General features: G+C 49.5%; 1 protein-coding gene across 1 annotated transcript in view; it reads left to right on the top strand.

Moving 5' to 3' along the window:
* LOC123764819 (serine/threonine-protein phosphatase 2A 65 kDa regulatory subunit A alpha isoform) overlaps positions 1-14,158 on the top strand; it is an 83,675-nt gene extending 69,517 nt beyond the window's left edge. Inside the window, exon 6 of the mRNA XM_045753002.2 lies at positions 13,991-14,158. Within this exon, the coding sequence (XP_045608958.2) occupies positions 13,991-14,143 (153 nt within the window). The 3' untranslated portion in view covers positions 14,144-14,158. The remainder of the gene's footprint in view (positions 1-13,990) is intronic.
* Positions 14,159-14,376: the final 218 nt, after the last annotated feature.

Raw genomic sequence — 14,376 nt, 5'->3', positions numbered from 1 at the left:
AATACCCCAGATGCTTTCGGCACTTCGCGCGCCTACGCGGTAAGACCGAAAAAGTGTACACTCTTTTGACTGTCCTGACAATAATTGAAGGCGCACGTATTTAAATTTGGTATCACTGTGTTCGCAATGAAATTGTCTATAAGAGCATACCTATAAATTGCCGCCCAAGCATAAGGAGTATCAACACCAAATAAAAAACTATGCAGATCACTCGCCGAGAGCGCCAAACAGCAACAAAATGTTTCCACTCTCTTAATGGTTGCGAAGCCTACAGTTATCCTACATCGCTAATTTTGGTATCATTGGAATCGCAATAAAATTCTCTACACGGACATTTGCATATGAATGTTTAATATTGGTAATTGCCCACCCGCAAGAGTGTGTGAAGTGGAGAGTAGTTTGCCGCGAGCGCACTGGCGAAAACACAATCATGCTTGGAAAGTTTATACATTTATACGTTTCCTGACCCTACTTTTCTATGTACGTATTTCTTTTTTATACCAATGTGTTTGCAATAAAATTTTCTATAAGATGAACTGTATAACATTTGTACAAAGCATGTATAAGAGAAGCGCCAAATATAGAACCACGTCGCTCAGTATGCGTTCGCGGCAGAAACGAACGCATTGTTTTCGTTCGTTTGATGTTTGTCATGTTTATACTTGTTGAAACATTTTATAATTTTTATGACAGTGATCGCAGTAAAATTCCCTACACAGACATATACATAAAACATACAAATATTTCCCACGTGTTGGATATATCAACGGCTAAAGGGAACCCACTGCCACACGCTCGCAACACCCCCAAACATACTTTGTGTATTTTTTTTTTACTCATAGAAGTTTATGTGATATAATATTCATTCTGGTACCAAAAAATTCGCAAATAAATTCTCTACAAAACAAAAGTATCCCCATCCATTTCGGTTAAAAAATGGAATTTATAGAAATATTTTTTCGATTGACGAGAAAAGTAGGCAGTTATGCGGAATCGTAAGAAAAACCAGTGACGAGTTATCTCTAATCGAAAGCGCGAAAGTGTTAAAGTAAACGCTCGGGACCCTGGGAATCCCCTAGGGGGCGAGTGGGTTCGATGGATGTGACCCCCGGAGTCCCCACTCGCTGTGTGCGAGTTTGAGGGTTGCTCGGTCCCCTTGTCTCAGGGTGACCCTCATTGTTTTTGCCCCTGCCATGCTGCCTGTTGGGTCGGTGATACTTTCGACCCTGAGTCCTGTGAGTGTTGCTGCTTGCTTGTGATTCAATTTACCCAATCCTCTGATGAATCTCTTTGGGTACAGGCGGCGCGTGCGTTGCAGTCTAGGTTTCATCTGTTGCAACGCGCTCGGTTGGTTGCTCGCCCAGATGCCCCGGGGCTGCCCCGCTTTGCTTTTCGAGACCCGGACTTGGGGGTGGGGGTCGCTTTGATCCTGGTTCAGTCCGCACCTCCTCGTCCTTCCCCTACTGTTCGTTCTGGTCCCCCCCCCCCCTCCCCCTGCTTCTGGCTCCGAAGCGTCTGAGGGTTTCAGGGTCGGAGCAGGGGTTACTTGATCTCGAGACTCGGGCAGCTTCGGGGGGTGCCCCTTCCGGGGGGCGGCAGAGGCATTCGAGTCTTGTCTCCTGGTCGAAGCTTCTGGGTCTGACCAGTGGACCCCCCTTCCTCCAACTTTTCCGGCTGCTCCGTCCTTGTCTTGTGGGGTCGGAGCTTGGGGAGAGGACTCGGCCTCGAGGCTGGGGAGGGGCTGACTTGGGGGGCCTTGGGCCCCGCTGGACCCCGCCTGGGTTTTCTTGCCTCTGAGCGGGGTTTATTGTTACAAGGAGTGGGGTTTTCTTTTCCCCCCTCTGCGTACGAGTTGGATTTGGTGTCAGCCCCTCCCCGGGTTCGGTTCCGTGTTCCTCAGGGTACGTCGGTTCCGTCCTTCCGGAGATTTTCGGCTTATCGCATCCAACCTGGTGTGGTGCGAGCGGCCTTTGCATCTTACCTCCTGCGTGACCCGGATTATGCCTCGGAAATGGATCCGTCCGAGTTCAGGTTTGGGACTTCGTTCCCTTTCTGGCTCCGTTACGAGGTTCCGCAGTCGTCCTGGCTAGCAGACTGTCCCTTGTTTGTTCTGGATTCCTGGCATTCCTTCTGTCGTTCCCGCACGCTGGAGTGGCGGGAAGCTTCCACGGTGCTTCAGGTTTTCCTGGGGGGCGAGCTTGAGTACCTGAATGAGTACCTGTTTGCCCCTGCCCTTCCCCGCGATGTGGGCGTTATTCAGCTCCATGTGCAGGTTCCCTCCCTTTCGGTGGCGCTCGTTGCGGAGGACTTGCGCGCCCGGGGCCTTTTGGCTTCGGCCTTGCGGTTCTTTTCCCTTCTGGAGCTGTCCTCGGATTGGCTTGTGGAGGATGTGAGGACGCTTGGGTCCGTCCCGGGGTCCGGCACCTTGTCCTTGGCTGCGCGTTCGTCGGCTGCCTTGTTGAAGCTGTTCACGCTGATTTTGAGGGATGTGGTTTCCCTGTTTTATGCTTCCCGTCTCGCGTGTCGGCAGACGGTGCTGGGTTCCTCCGTGGAATCTGCTTGGGCTCTGGCTCTTAGGTGTTCTTCACCTTTTTGTCCTCTTCTGTTTATGGAGTCGGCCGTGGCGCAGTTTATTCAGGCTGCGTCAGCGGCTTGTCGTCCGATGTCGGACTTGTTGGTTTTCCGGGGGTCCCGGGGTGGGTCTTCCCGAAAGGGTCGTGCCAGGGCTCGGGGTTCCTCTCATCGTGGTAGGCCTCTGGTGTCGGGTTCGGGTTCAGCTCCTCCTGCGGACCCTCCCTCGTCTGGTCGGCGCGGTGTTTGCTCTTTGCGGGGTTCTGGGTCTCGTCAGGGTCGCCGGTCCTTTCGCGGTTTGCCCCATTGACAGGGCGATGGGGGGGCGGCTTGCACTGTTCACCCGCGCCTGGTCCCACAATTCGTGGGCCTTTCGGGTCGTGTCTCGCGGCCTGCGGTGGCGTTGGGTGGCCCCTCCCCCCTTGGGGGCGGTCGGGGCTGGCAGGGCAGGTTTCTTCCCCTGCGCTCTGTCGAGTCATCTTGGAGTGGGTACACTTGGGCGTCGTCGAAACGACGTCGCCCCTCAGATGGGTTTCCCGTCTGTTTCTGGTTCCGAAACAGGACTGCGCGGACCTGCGGTTTATTCTGGACTTGTCCCGTCTGAATCCCCCTGGGTTTTTTGCCCCTCCTTTCGGATGACTACGCTGTCTCAGGTTTGGCTCCTCTTGGAGCCGGGCGCTTGGATGGTGTCCCTGGACCTCCGGGACGCTTATTGGCATGTCCCGATTCATCCACGGTTCAGGGACTGGCTCGGTTTTGTTGTGGGGCATCTGAGTTACCGCTTTCGTTGTCTCCCATTTGGGTTGAACCTGGCACCTCGCGTGTTCACGTGCCTTACACAGGTTGTGGTGGCTCGTTTGCATTTCCTAGGTGTTCGGGTGTTGGCCTACCTCAACGACTGGCTGGTTTGGGCTCCCAGCCGGTCAGCTTGCTTGCTTGCCAGGGATTTGGTTCTTTCCCAGCTCGCCAGGTTCGGGTTCTTGGTGAACTGGAGGAAGTCCCATCTGGTTCCCTCTCAGGTTCGGACTTGGCTGGGTCTCGTTTGGGACTCTCGAACCACCACCTTGTCTCTCCCTCCGGAGTCTCTCCTGCGCCTGCGGTCCCGCCTTCGTCTGTTTCTGGTGGGCCCTCGGGTCACCCGGTGGTTGCTCGAAGGGCTGTGCGGGAGCCTGAACTTCGTGATGGTGGTCTACCCGCCGGGTCAGGTTTAGGTTCATCGGCTGTTCTGGTTCCTTCGGGGTTCCCCCCTTCCGCCTCTCGTGATCGCATAGTTCGACCCCCGGGGGCCTTGCGTCGGTTGCTGCGTCACCGGCTTCCTCTTCGGGTTTTTCGGGGTTCAGTGCCTTGGCGCCTACCGGAGCCCTCGCTTGATGTGTACACGGATGCGTCGTCTCTCGGCTGGGGTTTTGTAACCAGTGCTCACCAGGCCGGCCAGGGGCATTGGGATCCGCCCTTCCGTCGAGCTCACAGCACGGTGCGGGAGTTCGCGGCAGTGTGGTTTGCCCTGGGGAGGATTCGGGTGGCCCGCGGATCGACAATTCGGCTCCATTCGGACTGCTCTTCGGTGGTTAATTGCCTGAACCGCGGGGGTTCGATGCGGTCCTTGTCTCTTTGGGGTTGGTCGCTTCGGGTGACTCGTCTGCTGAGTTCTCGGGATTTGGCTCTCCTGGCGGTTCACGTACGGGGCGTGTCCAACGTCTTGCTGACGCCCTGTCTCGCTTCGTTCCCCTCTCCACGGAGTGGACGGTCGACGACAAGTCCTTCCATTGGCTTTGCCAGACGTTCGGGCGCCCCGAGGTGGACCTCTTCGCATTGGCGTGGTCGCGGCGTCTTCCCGTTTATGCGGCGCCCTTCCCCGATCGCGAGGCCGTTGGGGTCGACACCTTTCGGCTAGACTGGTCGAGGTGGGGGTTCCTGTACCTCTTTCCCCCAGTTTGGCTGTTGCTCCAGGTCCTGACTCGCTTAGAGACTTACCAGGGGAGAGTTGTCCTTCTGGCCCCTTGGTGGCCGGCCCAACCTTGGTTCCAGGCGCTGGTTGCTCGGTGTCCGAACCCGAGGGTTTTCCCGCGGCTCTGCCTCTTTCAGCAGATCGGGCCGGTACGTCACGTGGCTGGTTCAATCTTCTCCTTGAGTCTTCGCATATGGGTTTTTTTTTACTAGAGTCTATCATCATCTCTATGGTGATCAGGTGGCCTCCTTGTTGGTGTCCCACCTGAGGGCTTCTTCTCGGCGGCAGTATGAAGTTTCCTGGCGGTCCTTCTGTTTCTTTTTGCGTCTTCGTCGTGTTAGTTCCTTGTCTGTTTGGGTGGTCTTGTCCCTCCTCTCATGGTTGTTTCAGGACCGTCATCTTATGCCTAACACTGTCGCCTCGTATCGTGCGGCGCTGGCGGAGCCGCTTCAGCTTGCCTTCGGTATCAATGTTACGTCTGCGCCGTTTTGCAAGCTGTCTCATGCATTGTTTCACCTCCGGCCTGCTCATGCGCCGCCTGAGCCGTCCTGGTCTTTGGATAGAGTGCTCGCTTTCCTTTCGTCTACTCGTTTCGTTGTGGCCCCTTCGGTCCAGGATTGTTTTTCCAAGGCACTTTTCTTGTTGGCTTTGGCCTCTGGGGGTCGGGTAGGGGAGCTTCATGCTCTCCCCCGGCACAGGGGTTTCTGCTCTTTTGGTCGTGGTGATTGTTTTGTTCGTTTGCAGCCGTCTCCTTCTTCTCTGGCGAAGAATGAGACTGCTGCGTTCCGGAAGGGTCCATGGGTGGTTGATGCTTGGTTGGTCAGGCCGGGGGTGCATCATGTTTTGTGTCAGGTTGTGGCGCTTCGCCGTTATTTGCACGCCACGGCTTCTGTGTCTGGGGACGCGCTGTGGGTTGATCCGGTTTCCCTTCTTCCCTGTTCGCAGGTTCGGGTCTCCCAGGTCGCCCGCAGGGTTATTAAGTCCAGCCAGCCTGCGGTCTATCCCTGTGCCCATAACGTTCGTAAGTTCGTGGCTCTTGCTGCCGTCTTTGGGAATATGTCTTGGTCTGATATTCGGGCGCGGGGATTTTGACGGTCGAACAGGGTCCTGGCTGCTCGTTACCTTGTGAATGTCCCTGGGCCTCGTTGGGCCTGTGTTGCTTTGGGTCGGCGGTTGCAGCCAGTTGTCTCTGCTGCGAGTTGAGGAGTGAGCGACGACCGCCTCCCGGGTAAGTCCCTCTTTTTCCGTCTGTAGGTAGTTAGCTCCGGCGAGCCGACGGGGCTCCCCCCAGAAAACAAGCGTTGAATGTAATGAAACGCCATTTTCTGGGCGAGTCCTGGAGGCTCCCCGGCATCCCTCCCTCCCTCCGGTCGGCATTTTTTTCGCATTTTTGACATCCAGCCTCAAGAACTGAGGTGTGGGTAGCCGGCGTGGAGGGTCTGGGGCTCCCCCTTCCCCCTCCCAGGGAGGAGGGAGCTGTGTAGACAGCGGCGAGCGTGTGACGTCACACTAGTTTGCTTGTTTTCTTTTAGGGAGTTCTATCCACTAGTTCGGCTTTTGGTAGCAATTTTAACCAGAATAGGGGTTTGTTTTGAGGCGCTTACCTTTCTGGGTGCCTGTTCCGGTCGATGGCAGACATAGAATGCTTCCAACCCCATGGGGGCTTCTATAGGCCATTGCTCCCCTTGCCTCTCTGAGGGGGCCCGGTTCTGGCCGTGGTCCCTGGTAGGCCTAAGAACTCCATACACATGACTGATGCCAAAGTCTGACATTAGCATATCAGCCTGGGATAGCTCCGGGGAGCCTCCGGGACTCACCCAGAAAATGGCGTTTCATTACATTCAACGCTGGTTTTTTCAATTTTTTTATTTCCATTAACCCTTAACTCCTTAAGATACTAAGGAGTCCTGAGGACTTTTACAACCTTGTGCACAAGAAAAAAACAAATTCTAAATTTTTTTCGTCCTTTTAAAATGTTCATTTGTCTTCCCTGAGCACAGAAAAAATAATAAAAAAATTCTATTGTACTTACCAATAACGTAATTGAGCCGACAAGTTCGCCGATGACGTCACTGAGAAAGAGTGCTCTCAGGTGCTGTGTCAGGGAGCCATCGCTTGCGGCAGCTCAAGAGGCCCGAGTTGCTGCGAATTTTTTTCTGCGCCATTATTTACAATATCTATGACACATTTTACAAAAAAAAAAATCGCTAGTACAGTATTGTTCCAATTACTGTCACTTGATGTTGTATTATAATACAACTGGTATATATTCACTATGCGTTCACATATTATTGTCACAAGTATGCACGCAAAAATGTTATATTTTACAGGACTTATACAACATATTTGTTTTTTTTTTCAATATATACACTAAAATTCACTTGATATGTACACGTTTTTACACAAGTATTAGACATTTAGTAGTCCTGAAGACTGTGATACTGTGCGAAACAGTCGCCATGGCACAGAGGGACTGCACACGCTTCGCACCATGTTAACACCAATTTATGTTTCTGTAGCCTCATTTTTGTGCTGTAACACACAACGCACAGACGCTGGCCTGCTGCACGCACTCCAGTTGGTGGTAATTTCTTGATTTGGTGTACCAGAAAGGCCTCCCTGTAAGCGAGCCAGAGTGCAGGAGCAAGGTCCAATATTGGGTCCCGAATGGGTTTTTGTATGCCAGGGGTGATTACAATATAGTAATTGTTTCACAACTTGAAAACTAAACTAACGGAAATATGGTTTTCTACCTGTTTTCACAAGATACGTGTTGTAACTTTTCAGCATTGTTACATTGATAAGGTGGAAAATCATCATCTTGGTCCACTTCACTGTTTTCGGTACACTTCAGCACCCTCCATCATGTCACATATCTTAAGAAGCACATCAACAAACTGGAAAAGGTGTAAAGACATGCTACTAAGTGGCTCCCAGAACTGAAGGGCAAGAGCTACGAGGAGAGGTTATCTTGAGATGATTTCGGGGCTTTTTTTTTTTAGTGTCCCCGCGGCCCGTTCCTCGACCAGGCCTCCACCCGTAGGAAGCAGCCTGTGACAGCTGACTAACTCCCAGGTACCTATTTACTGCTAGGTAACAGGGGCGTTCAGGTTGAAAGAAACTTTTGCCCATTTGTTTCTGCCTCGTGCGGGAATCGAACCCGCGCCACAGAATTAAGAGTCCTGCGCGCTATCCACCAGGCTACGAGGTCCCCCCCTACGCCTAACTACGAGGTTAGAGGCATTAAATATGCAAAAACTAGAAGACAGAAGAAAAAGAGGTGATATGATCACTACGTACAAAATAGTAACAGGAATTGAAAAATCGATAGGGAAGATTTCCTGAGACCTGGAACTTCAAGAACAAGAGGTCATAGATTTAAACTAGCTAAACACAGATGCCGAAGAAATATAAGAAAATTCACTGTCGCAAACAGAATGGTAGACGGTTGGATCAAGTTAGGTGAGGTGGTGGTGGAGGCAAAGACCGTCAGTAGTTTTAAAGTGTTACATGACAGAGTGTTGGGAAGACAGGACACCACGAGCGTAGCTCTCATTCTGTAACTACACTTTGGTAATTACAGAGGAAGCAACCCATAACAGCTGTCAAACTCCCAGGTATGTATTTACTGCTAAGTAACAGGGGCATCAAGGTGAAAGAAACTCTGCCCAGTTTGTTTCTGCCATCAGCCAGAATCTAACCCGGACCCTAAGATTACGAGTTGAGAGCGCTGTCTCACTAAGCTATCATGTCTCGCTATGTATGTATGTATGTGTGTGTATGTATGTATGTATGTATGTATGTATGTATGTATGTGTTATGAAGTGAGTGTGTTTATTTGCCAACAAAGTACCAGGCGACCAAAGCCTCCTTCCCATATTAAAATTTATATCTTAGCTGCATAATATTTATGCCATTATATTTGATTTTCATGTTGAAGTTTACAGTATTACGGTGCATTAATAATCATTAACATGTTTTATTGCTTCCTGTTTAGTAATTAAACAAATACATTTTTACTTGCGAACAAGCCTGAATGGTCCCCAGGACAATATGCAACTGAAAACTCACACCCCAGAAGTGACTCGAACCCATACTCCCAGAAGCAACGCAACTGGTAATGTACAAGACGCCTTAATCCACTTGACCATCACAACCGGACATAATGAGGTGATAGCCTAAGCTATTTGAACCACCCCACCGCCGGCACTCGGATAGTAATCTTGGGCATAGCATTTTACCAAATCACCTCATTCTTTGGGGCACACGTGAGGAACACAAATGCGAACAAGCCTGAATGGTCCCCAGGACAATATGCAACTGAAAACTCACACCCCAGAAGTGACTCGAACCCATACTCCCAGAAGCAACGCAACTGGTAATGTACAAGACGCCTTAATCCACTTGACCATCACGACCGGACATAATGAGGTGATAGCCTAAGCTATTTAAACCACCCCACCGCCGGCACTCGGATAGTAATCTTGGGCATAGCATTTTACCAAATCACCTCATTCTTTGGGGCACACGTGAGGAACACAAATGCGAACAAGCCTGAATGGTCCCCAGGACAATATGCAACTGAAAACTCACACCCCAGAAGTGACTCGAACCCATACTCCCAGAAGCAACGCAACTGGTAATGTACAAGACGCCTTAATCCACTTGACCATCACGACCGGACATAATGAGGTGATAGCCTAAGCTATTTGAACCACCCCACCGCCGGCACTCGGATAGTAATCTTGGGCATAGCATTTTACCAAATCACCTCATTCTTTGGGGCACACGTGAGGAACACAAATGCGAACAAGCCTGAATGGTCCCCAGGACAATATGCAACTGAAAACTCACACCCCAGAAGTGACTCGAACCCATACTCCCAGAAGCAACGCAACTGGTAATGTACAAGACGCCTTAATCCACTTGACCATCACGACCGGACATAATGAGGTGATAGCCTAAGCTATTTGAACCACCCCACCGCCGGCACTCGGATAGTAATCTTGGGCATAGCATTTTACCAAATCACCTCATTCTTTGGGGCACACGTGAGGAACACAAATGCGAACAAGCCTGAATGGTCCCCAGGACAATATGCAACTGAAAACTCACACCCCAGAAGTGACTCGAACCCATACTCCCAGAAGCAACGCAACTGGTAATGTACAAGACGCCTTAATCCACTTGACCATCACGACCGGACATAATGAGGTGATAGCCTAAGCTATTTGAACCACCCCACCGCCGGCACTCGGATAGTAATCTTGGGCATAGCATTTTACCAAATCACCTCATTCTTTGGGGCACACGTGAGGAACACAAATGCGAACAAGCCTGAATGGTCCCCAGGACAATATGCAACTGAAAACTCACACCCCAGAAGTGACTCGAACCCATACTCCCAGAAGCAACGCAACTGGTAATGTACAAGACGCCTTAATCCACTTGACCATCACGACCGGACATAATGAGGTGATAGCCTAAGCTATTTGAACCACCCCACCGCCGGCACTCGGATAGTAATCTTGGGCATAGCATTTTACCAAATCACCTCATTCTTTGGGGCACACGTGAGGAACACAAATGCGAACAAGCCTGAATGGTCCCCAGGACAATATGCAACTGAAAACTCACACCCCAGAAGTGACTCGAACCCATACTCCCAGAAGCAACGCAACTGGTAATGTACAAGACGCCTTAATCCACTTGACCATCACGACCGGACATAATGAGGTGATAGCCTAAGCTATTTGAACCACCCCACCGCCGGCACTCGGATAGTAATCTTGGGCATAGCATTTTACCAAATCACCTCATTCTTTGGGGCACACGTGAGGAACACAAATGCGAACAAGCCTGAATGGTCCCCAGGACAATATGCAACTGAAAACTCACACCCCAGAAGTGACTCGAACCCATACTCCCAGAAGCAACGCAACTGGTAATGTACAAGACGCCTTAATCCACTTGACCATCACGACCGGACATAATGAGGTGATAGCCTAAGCTATTTGAACCACCCCACCGCCGGCACTCGGATAGTAATCTTGGGCATAGCATTTTACCAAATCACCTCATTCTTTGGGGCACACGTGAGGAACACAAATGCGAACAAGCCTGAATGGTCCCCAGGACAATATGCAACTGAAAACTCACACCCCAGAAGTGACTCGAACCCATACTCCCAGAAGCAACGCAACTGGTAATGTACAAGACGCCTTAATCCACTTGACCATCACGACCGGACATAATGAGGTGATAGCCTAAGCTATTTGAACCACCCCACCGCCGGCACTCGGATAGTAATCTTGGGCATAGCATTTTACCAAATCACCTCATTCTTTGGGGCACACGTGAGGAACACAAATGCGAACAAGCCTGAATGGTCCCCAGGACAATATGCAACTGAAAACTCACACCCCAGAAGTGACTCGAACCCATACTCCCAGAAGCAACGCAACTGGTAATGTACAAGACGCCTTAATCCACTTGACCATCACGACCGGACATAATGAGGTGATAGCCTAAGCTATTTGAACCACCCCACCGCCGGCACTCGGATAGTAATCTTGGGCATAGCATTTTACCAAATCACCTCATTCTTTGGGGCACACGTGAGGAACACAAATGCGAACAAGCCTGAATGGTCCCCAGGACAATATGCAACTGAAAACTCACACCCCAGAAGTGACTCGAACCCATACTCCCAGAAGCAACGCAACTGGTAATGTACAAGACGCCTTAATCCACTTGACCATCACGACCGGACATAATGAGGTGATAGCCTAAGCTATTTGAACCACCCCACCGCCGGCACTCGGATAGTAATCTTGGGCATAGCATTTTACCAAATCACCTCATTCTTTGGGGCACACGTGAGGAACACAAATGCGAACAAGCCTGAATGGTCCCCAGGACAATATGCAACTGAAAACTCACACCCCAGAAGTGACTCGAACCCATACTCCCAGAAGCAACGCAACTGGTAATGTACAAGACGCCTTAATCCACTTGACCATCACGACCGGACATAATGAGGTGATAGCCTAAGCTATTTGAACCACCCCACCGCCGGCACTCGGATAGTAATCTTGGGCATAGCATTTTACCAAATCACCTCATTCTTTGGGGCACACGTGAGGAACACAAATGCGAACAAGCCTGAATGGTCCCCAGGACAATATGCAATATGCAATATGAGTGCCGGCGGTGGGGTGGTTCAAATAGCTTAGGCTATCACCTCATTATGTCCGGTCGTGATGGTCAAGTGGATTAAGGCGTCTTGTACATTACCAGTTGCGTTGCTTCTGGGAGTATGGGTTCGAGTCACTTCTGGGGTGTGAGTTTTCAGTTGCATATTGTCCTGGGGACCATTCAGGCTTGTTCGCATTTGTGTTCCTCACGTGTGCCCCAAAGAATGAGGTGATTTGGTAAAATGCTATGCCCAAGATTACTATCCGAGTGTCGGCGGTGGGGTGGTTCAAATAGCTTAGGCTATCACCTCATTATGTCCGGTCGTGATGGTCAAGTGGATTAAGGCGTCTTGTACATTACCAGTTGCGTTGCTTCTGGGAGTATGGGTTCGAGTCACTTCTGGGGTGTGAGTTTTCAGTTGCATATTGTCCTGGGGACCATTCAGGCTTGTTCGCATTTGTGTTCCTCACGTGTGCCCCAAAGAATGAGGTGATTTGGTAAAATGCTATGCCCAAGATTACTATCCGAGTGCCGGCGGTGGGGTGGTTCAAATAGCTTAGGCTATCACCTCATTATGTCCGGTCGTGATGGTCAAGTGGATTAAGGCGTCTTGTACATTACCAGTTGCGTTGCTTCTGGGAGTATGGGTTCGAGTCACTTCTGGGGTGTGAGTTTTCAGTTGCATATTGTCCTGGGGACCATTCAGGCTTGTTCGCATTTGTGTTCCTCACGTGTGCCCCAAAGAATGAGGTGATTTGGTAAAATGCTATGCCCAAGATTACTATCCGAGTGCCGGCGGTGGGGTGGTTCAAATAGCTTAGGCTATCACCTCATTATGTCCGGTCGTGATGGTCAAGTGGATTAAGGCGTCTTGTACATTACCAGTTGCGTTGCTTCTGGGAGTATGGGTTCGAGTCACTTCTGGGGTGTGAGTTTTCAGTTACATTTTTACTTATGAATTATGGACAGTTGAACTACATGACCTTGAAGCAGAGTGCGTGTATAGGATGTAGGGTGGGGGAGGGGGGAGGTCTGTCGGTGGTGGTGGGGAAGGGACGGGCTCAATCAAGTAAGCCTATCACACTCGACCCTGTTTGCCATATTTGTTTCTTAAATTCTGGATGTACATCATCATATATATTTTTGGTTAGAGATTTTTAGTAATATTATTAGGATAATAAGTTATAAAAATACTTGTTTCATGAATGCTTTATTGTATTAGATGGCAATTCTGCAGCCTATCTCTGGCTGGCAATCTACTAAGCTAGCTACGTGGGGGGAGGGAGGGAGGGGGACCAGTAGTAATGAGGGTGGGGGGGAGGGGGACCAGTAGGAGTCAAAACAACAAGAATGGCTGCCACACACCAAGCAGCTAATGCTACCTCCCTCCCTCATCACCAAGATTCCTCCTCCCACCATATTATGAAAATCACTAATTATCACCACAATGCTGCTATTATCAAAATCCTGGTCACTAAATCCTGTAAATGAACAATTTTCTACAAGTTTATTTTGTAAAGGAACACGAGAAGTCATTTCAAGATTCTTAGATGGACCAAACAATGACAGTGTGCTGTGGCTAGAACATCTTAAACAACATTGTGTTCACTGATATCTGAACATTGTACACAGTCTTTATCACAGTCAGGCCATTCTGTAATACTATCATGGCTAAATAATACCAGTTACATATATATTTTTACATTTTTAGGCTATGTTGTGGTCACAAGCTGAACAGCAGTGCTGTTAGCTCATGTTGTGTGCGCTAGTCTTGGTTGCTCACTCAGTACTGAGGCTCTCACACCTGGTAATGTTGTCCACGATTTAAAAAAAAATGGCCTCTGTTTACTAGAGCCCTGAGGAAGCTGATGTGAACCCCGTGTAGCCACAAGGAAGTGTTAAATGCTACGCTATACCTACTAGTGCAACGAGGCGTTCTACGCACCCCCGACCTAGCACCTCAAGGCACTCTGCGCACTGCGATGATTAATAATAAAACAGTTTAATTTCTTCATGTATTTCAAATTTACAACAATTTAGTGTATATTTCAATATTATATTTGTGACACCACCTTCCTCCAGTGCCAACCACTGACACCACCTACATTTCATTTCATTTTGGGACATTTCAGTCCCTTCCCGGCCATAATCATGTCACGACTCGATTAGGTCCTAGGATGGACTGAAATGTTACGTTCATTTAATTTTGTGTTTCCAACTGTGTAATTGTGATATGTTCTTTGCCCATGTTAAAGTTGTCTTGCGTGTTTACAGGTGCGTGCAGCAGCAGCTAGGAAAGTCGATGAATTTTGTCAGAATATGGATCCCAGTGTCAAGGAAAAAATTATAATGAACAACATTCTTCCATATGATAAGGTTGGTCCTTATTCACTGTATGTTTGCTCTGCTAAGATGGTTGGTAGGTGACCTTTTAAGGTGAACGAACAGTATGTATATGGTACATCATTGGACTTAGTGATGTACTGTAATCAACCAAACTTTCCATCATAGGACTTCAGTGATTTGTAGAGTGGTTAAATAGTATGAGGAATTTTTTAATTTTTGAAGTAGGGAATACCATATATGCTGGTGTATAAGTCAACATTTAAATCCTAAAATAATGTATCTAAAACCTTGAGTTCACTTGTCTGCGGAACATA

Source organism: Procambarus clarkii, chromosome 48 (assembly GCF_040958095.1).
Source record: "Procambarus clarkii isolate CNS0578487 chromosome 48, FALCON_Pclarkii_2.0, whole genome shotgun sequence".
Taxonomy (NCBI): Eukaryota; Metazoa; Arthropoda; class Malacostraca; order Decapoda; family Cambaridae; genus Procambarus; species Procambarus clarkii.
The sequence above is the reverse complement of the archived record's forward strand: the minus strand, read 5'-3'. Positions and strand labels throughout refer to the sequence as shown.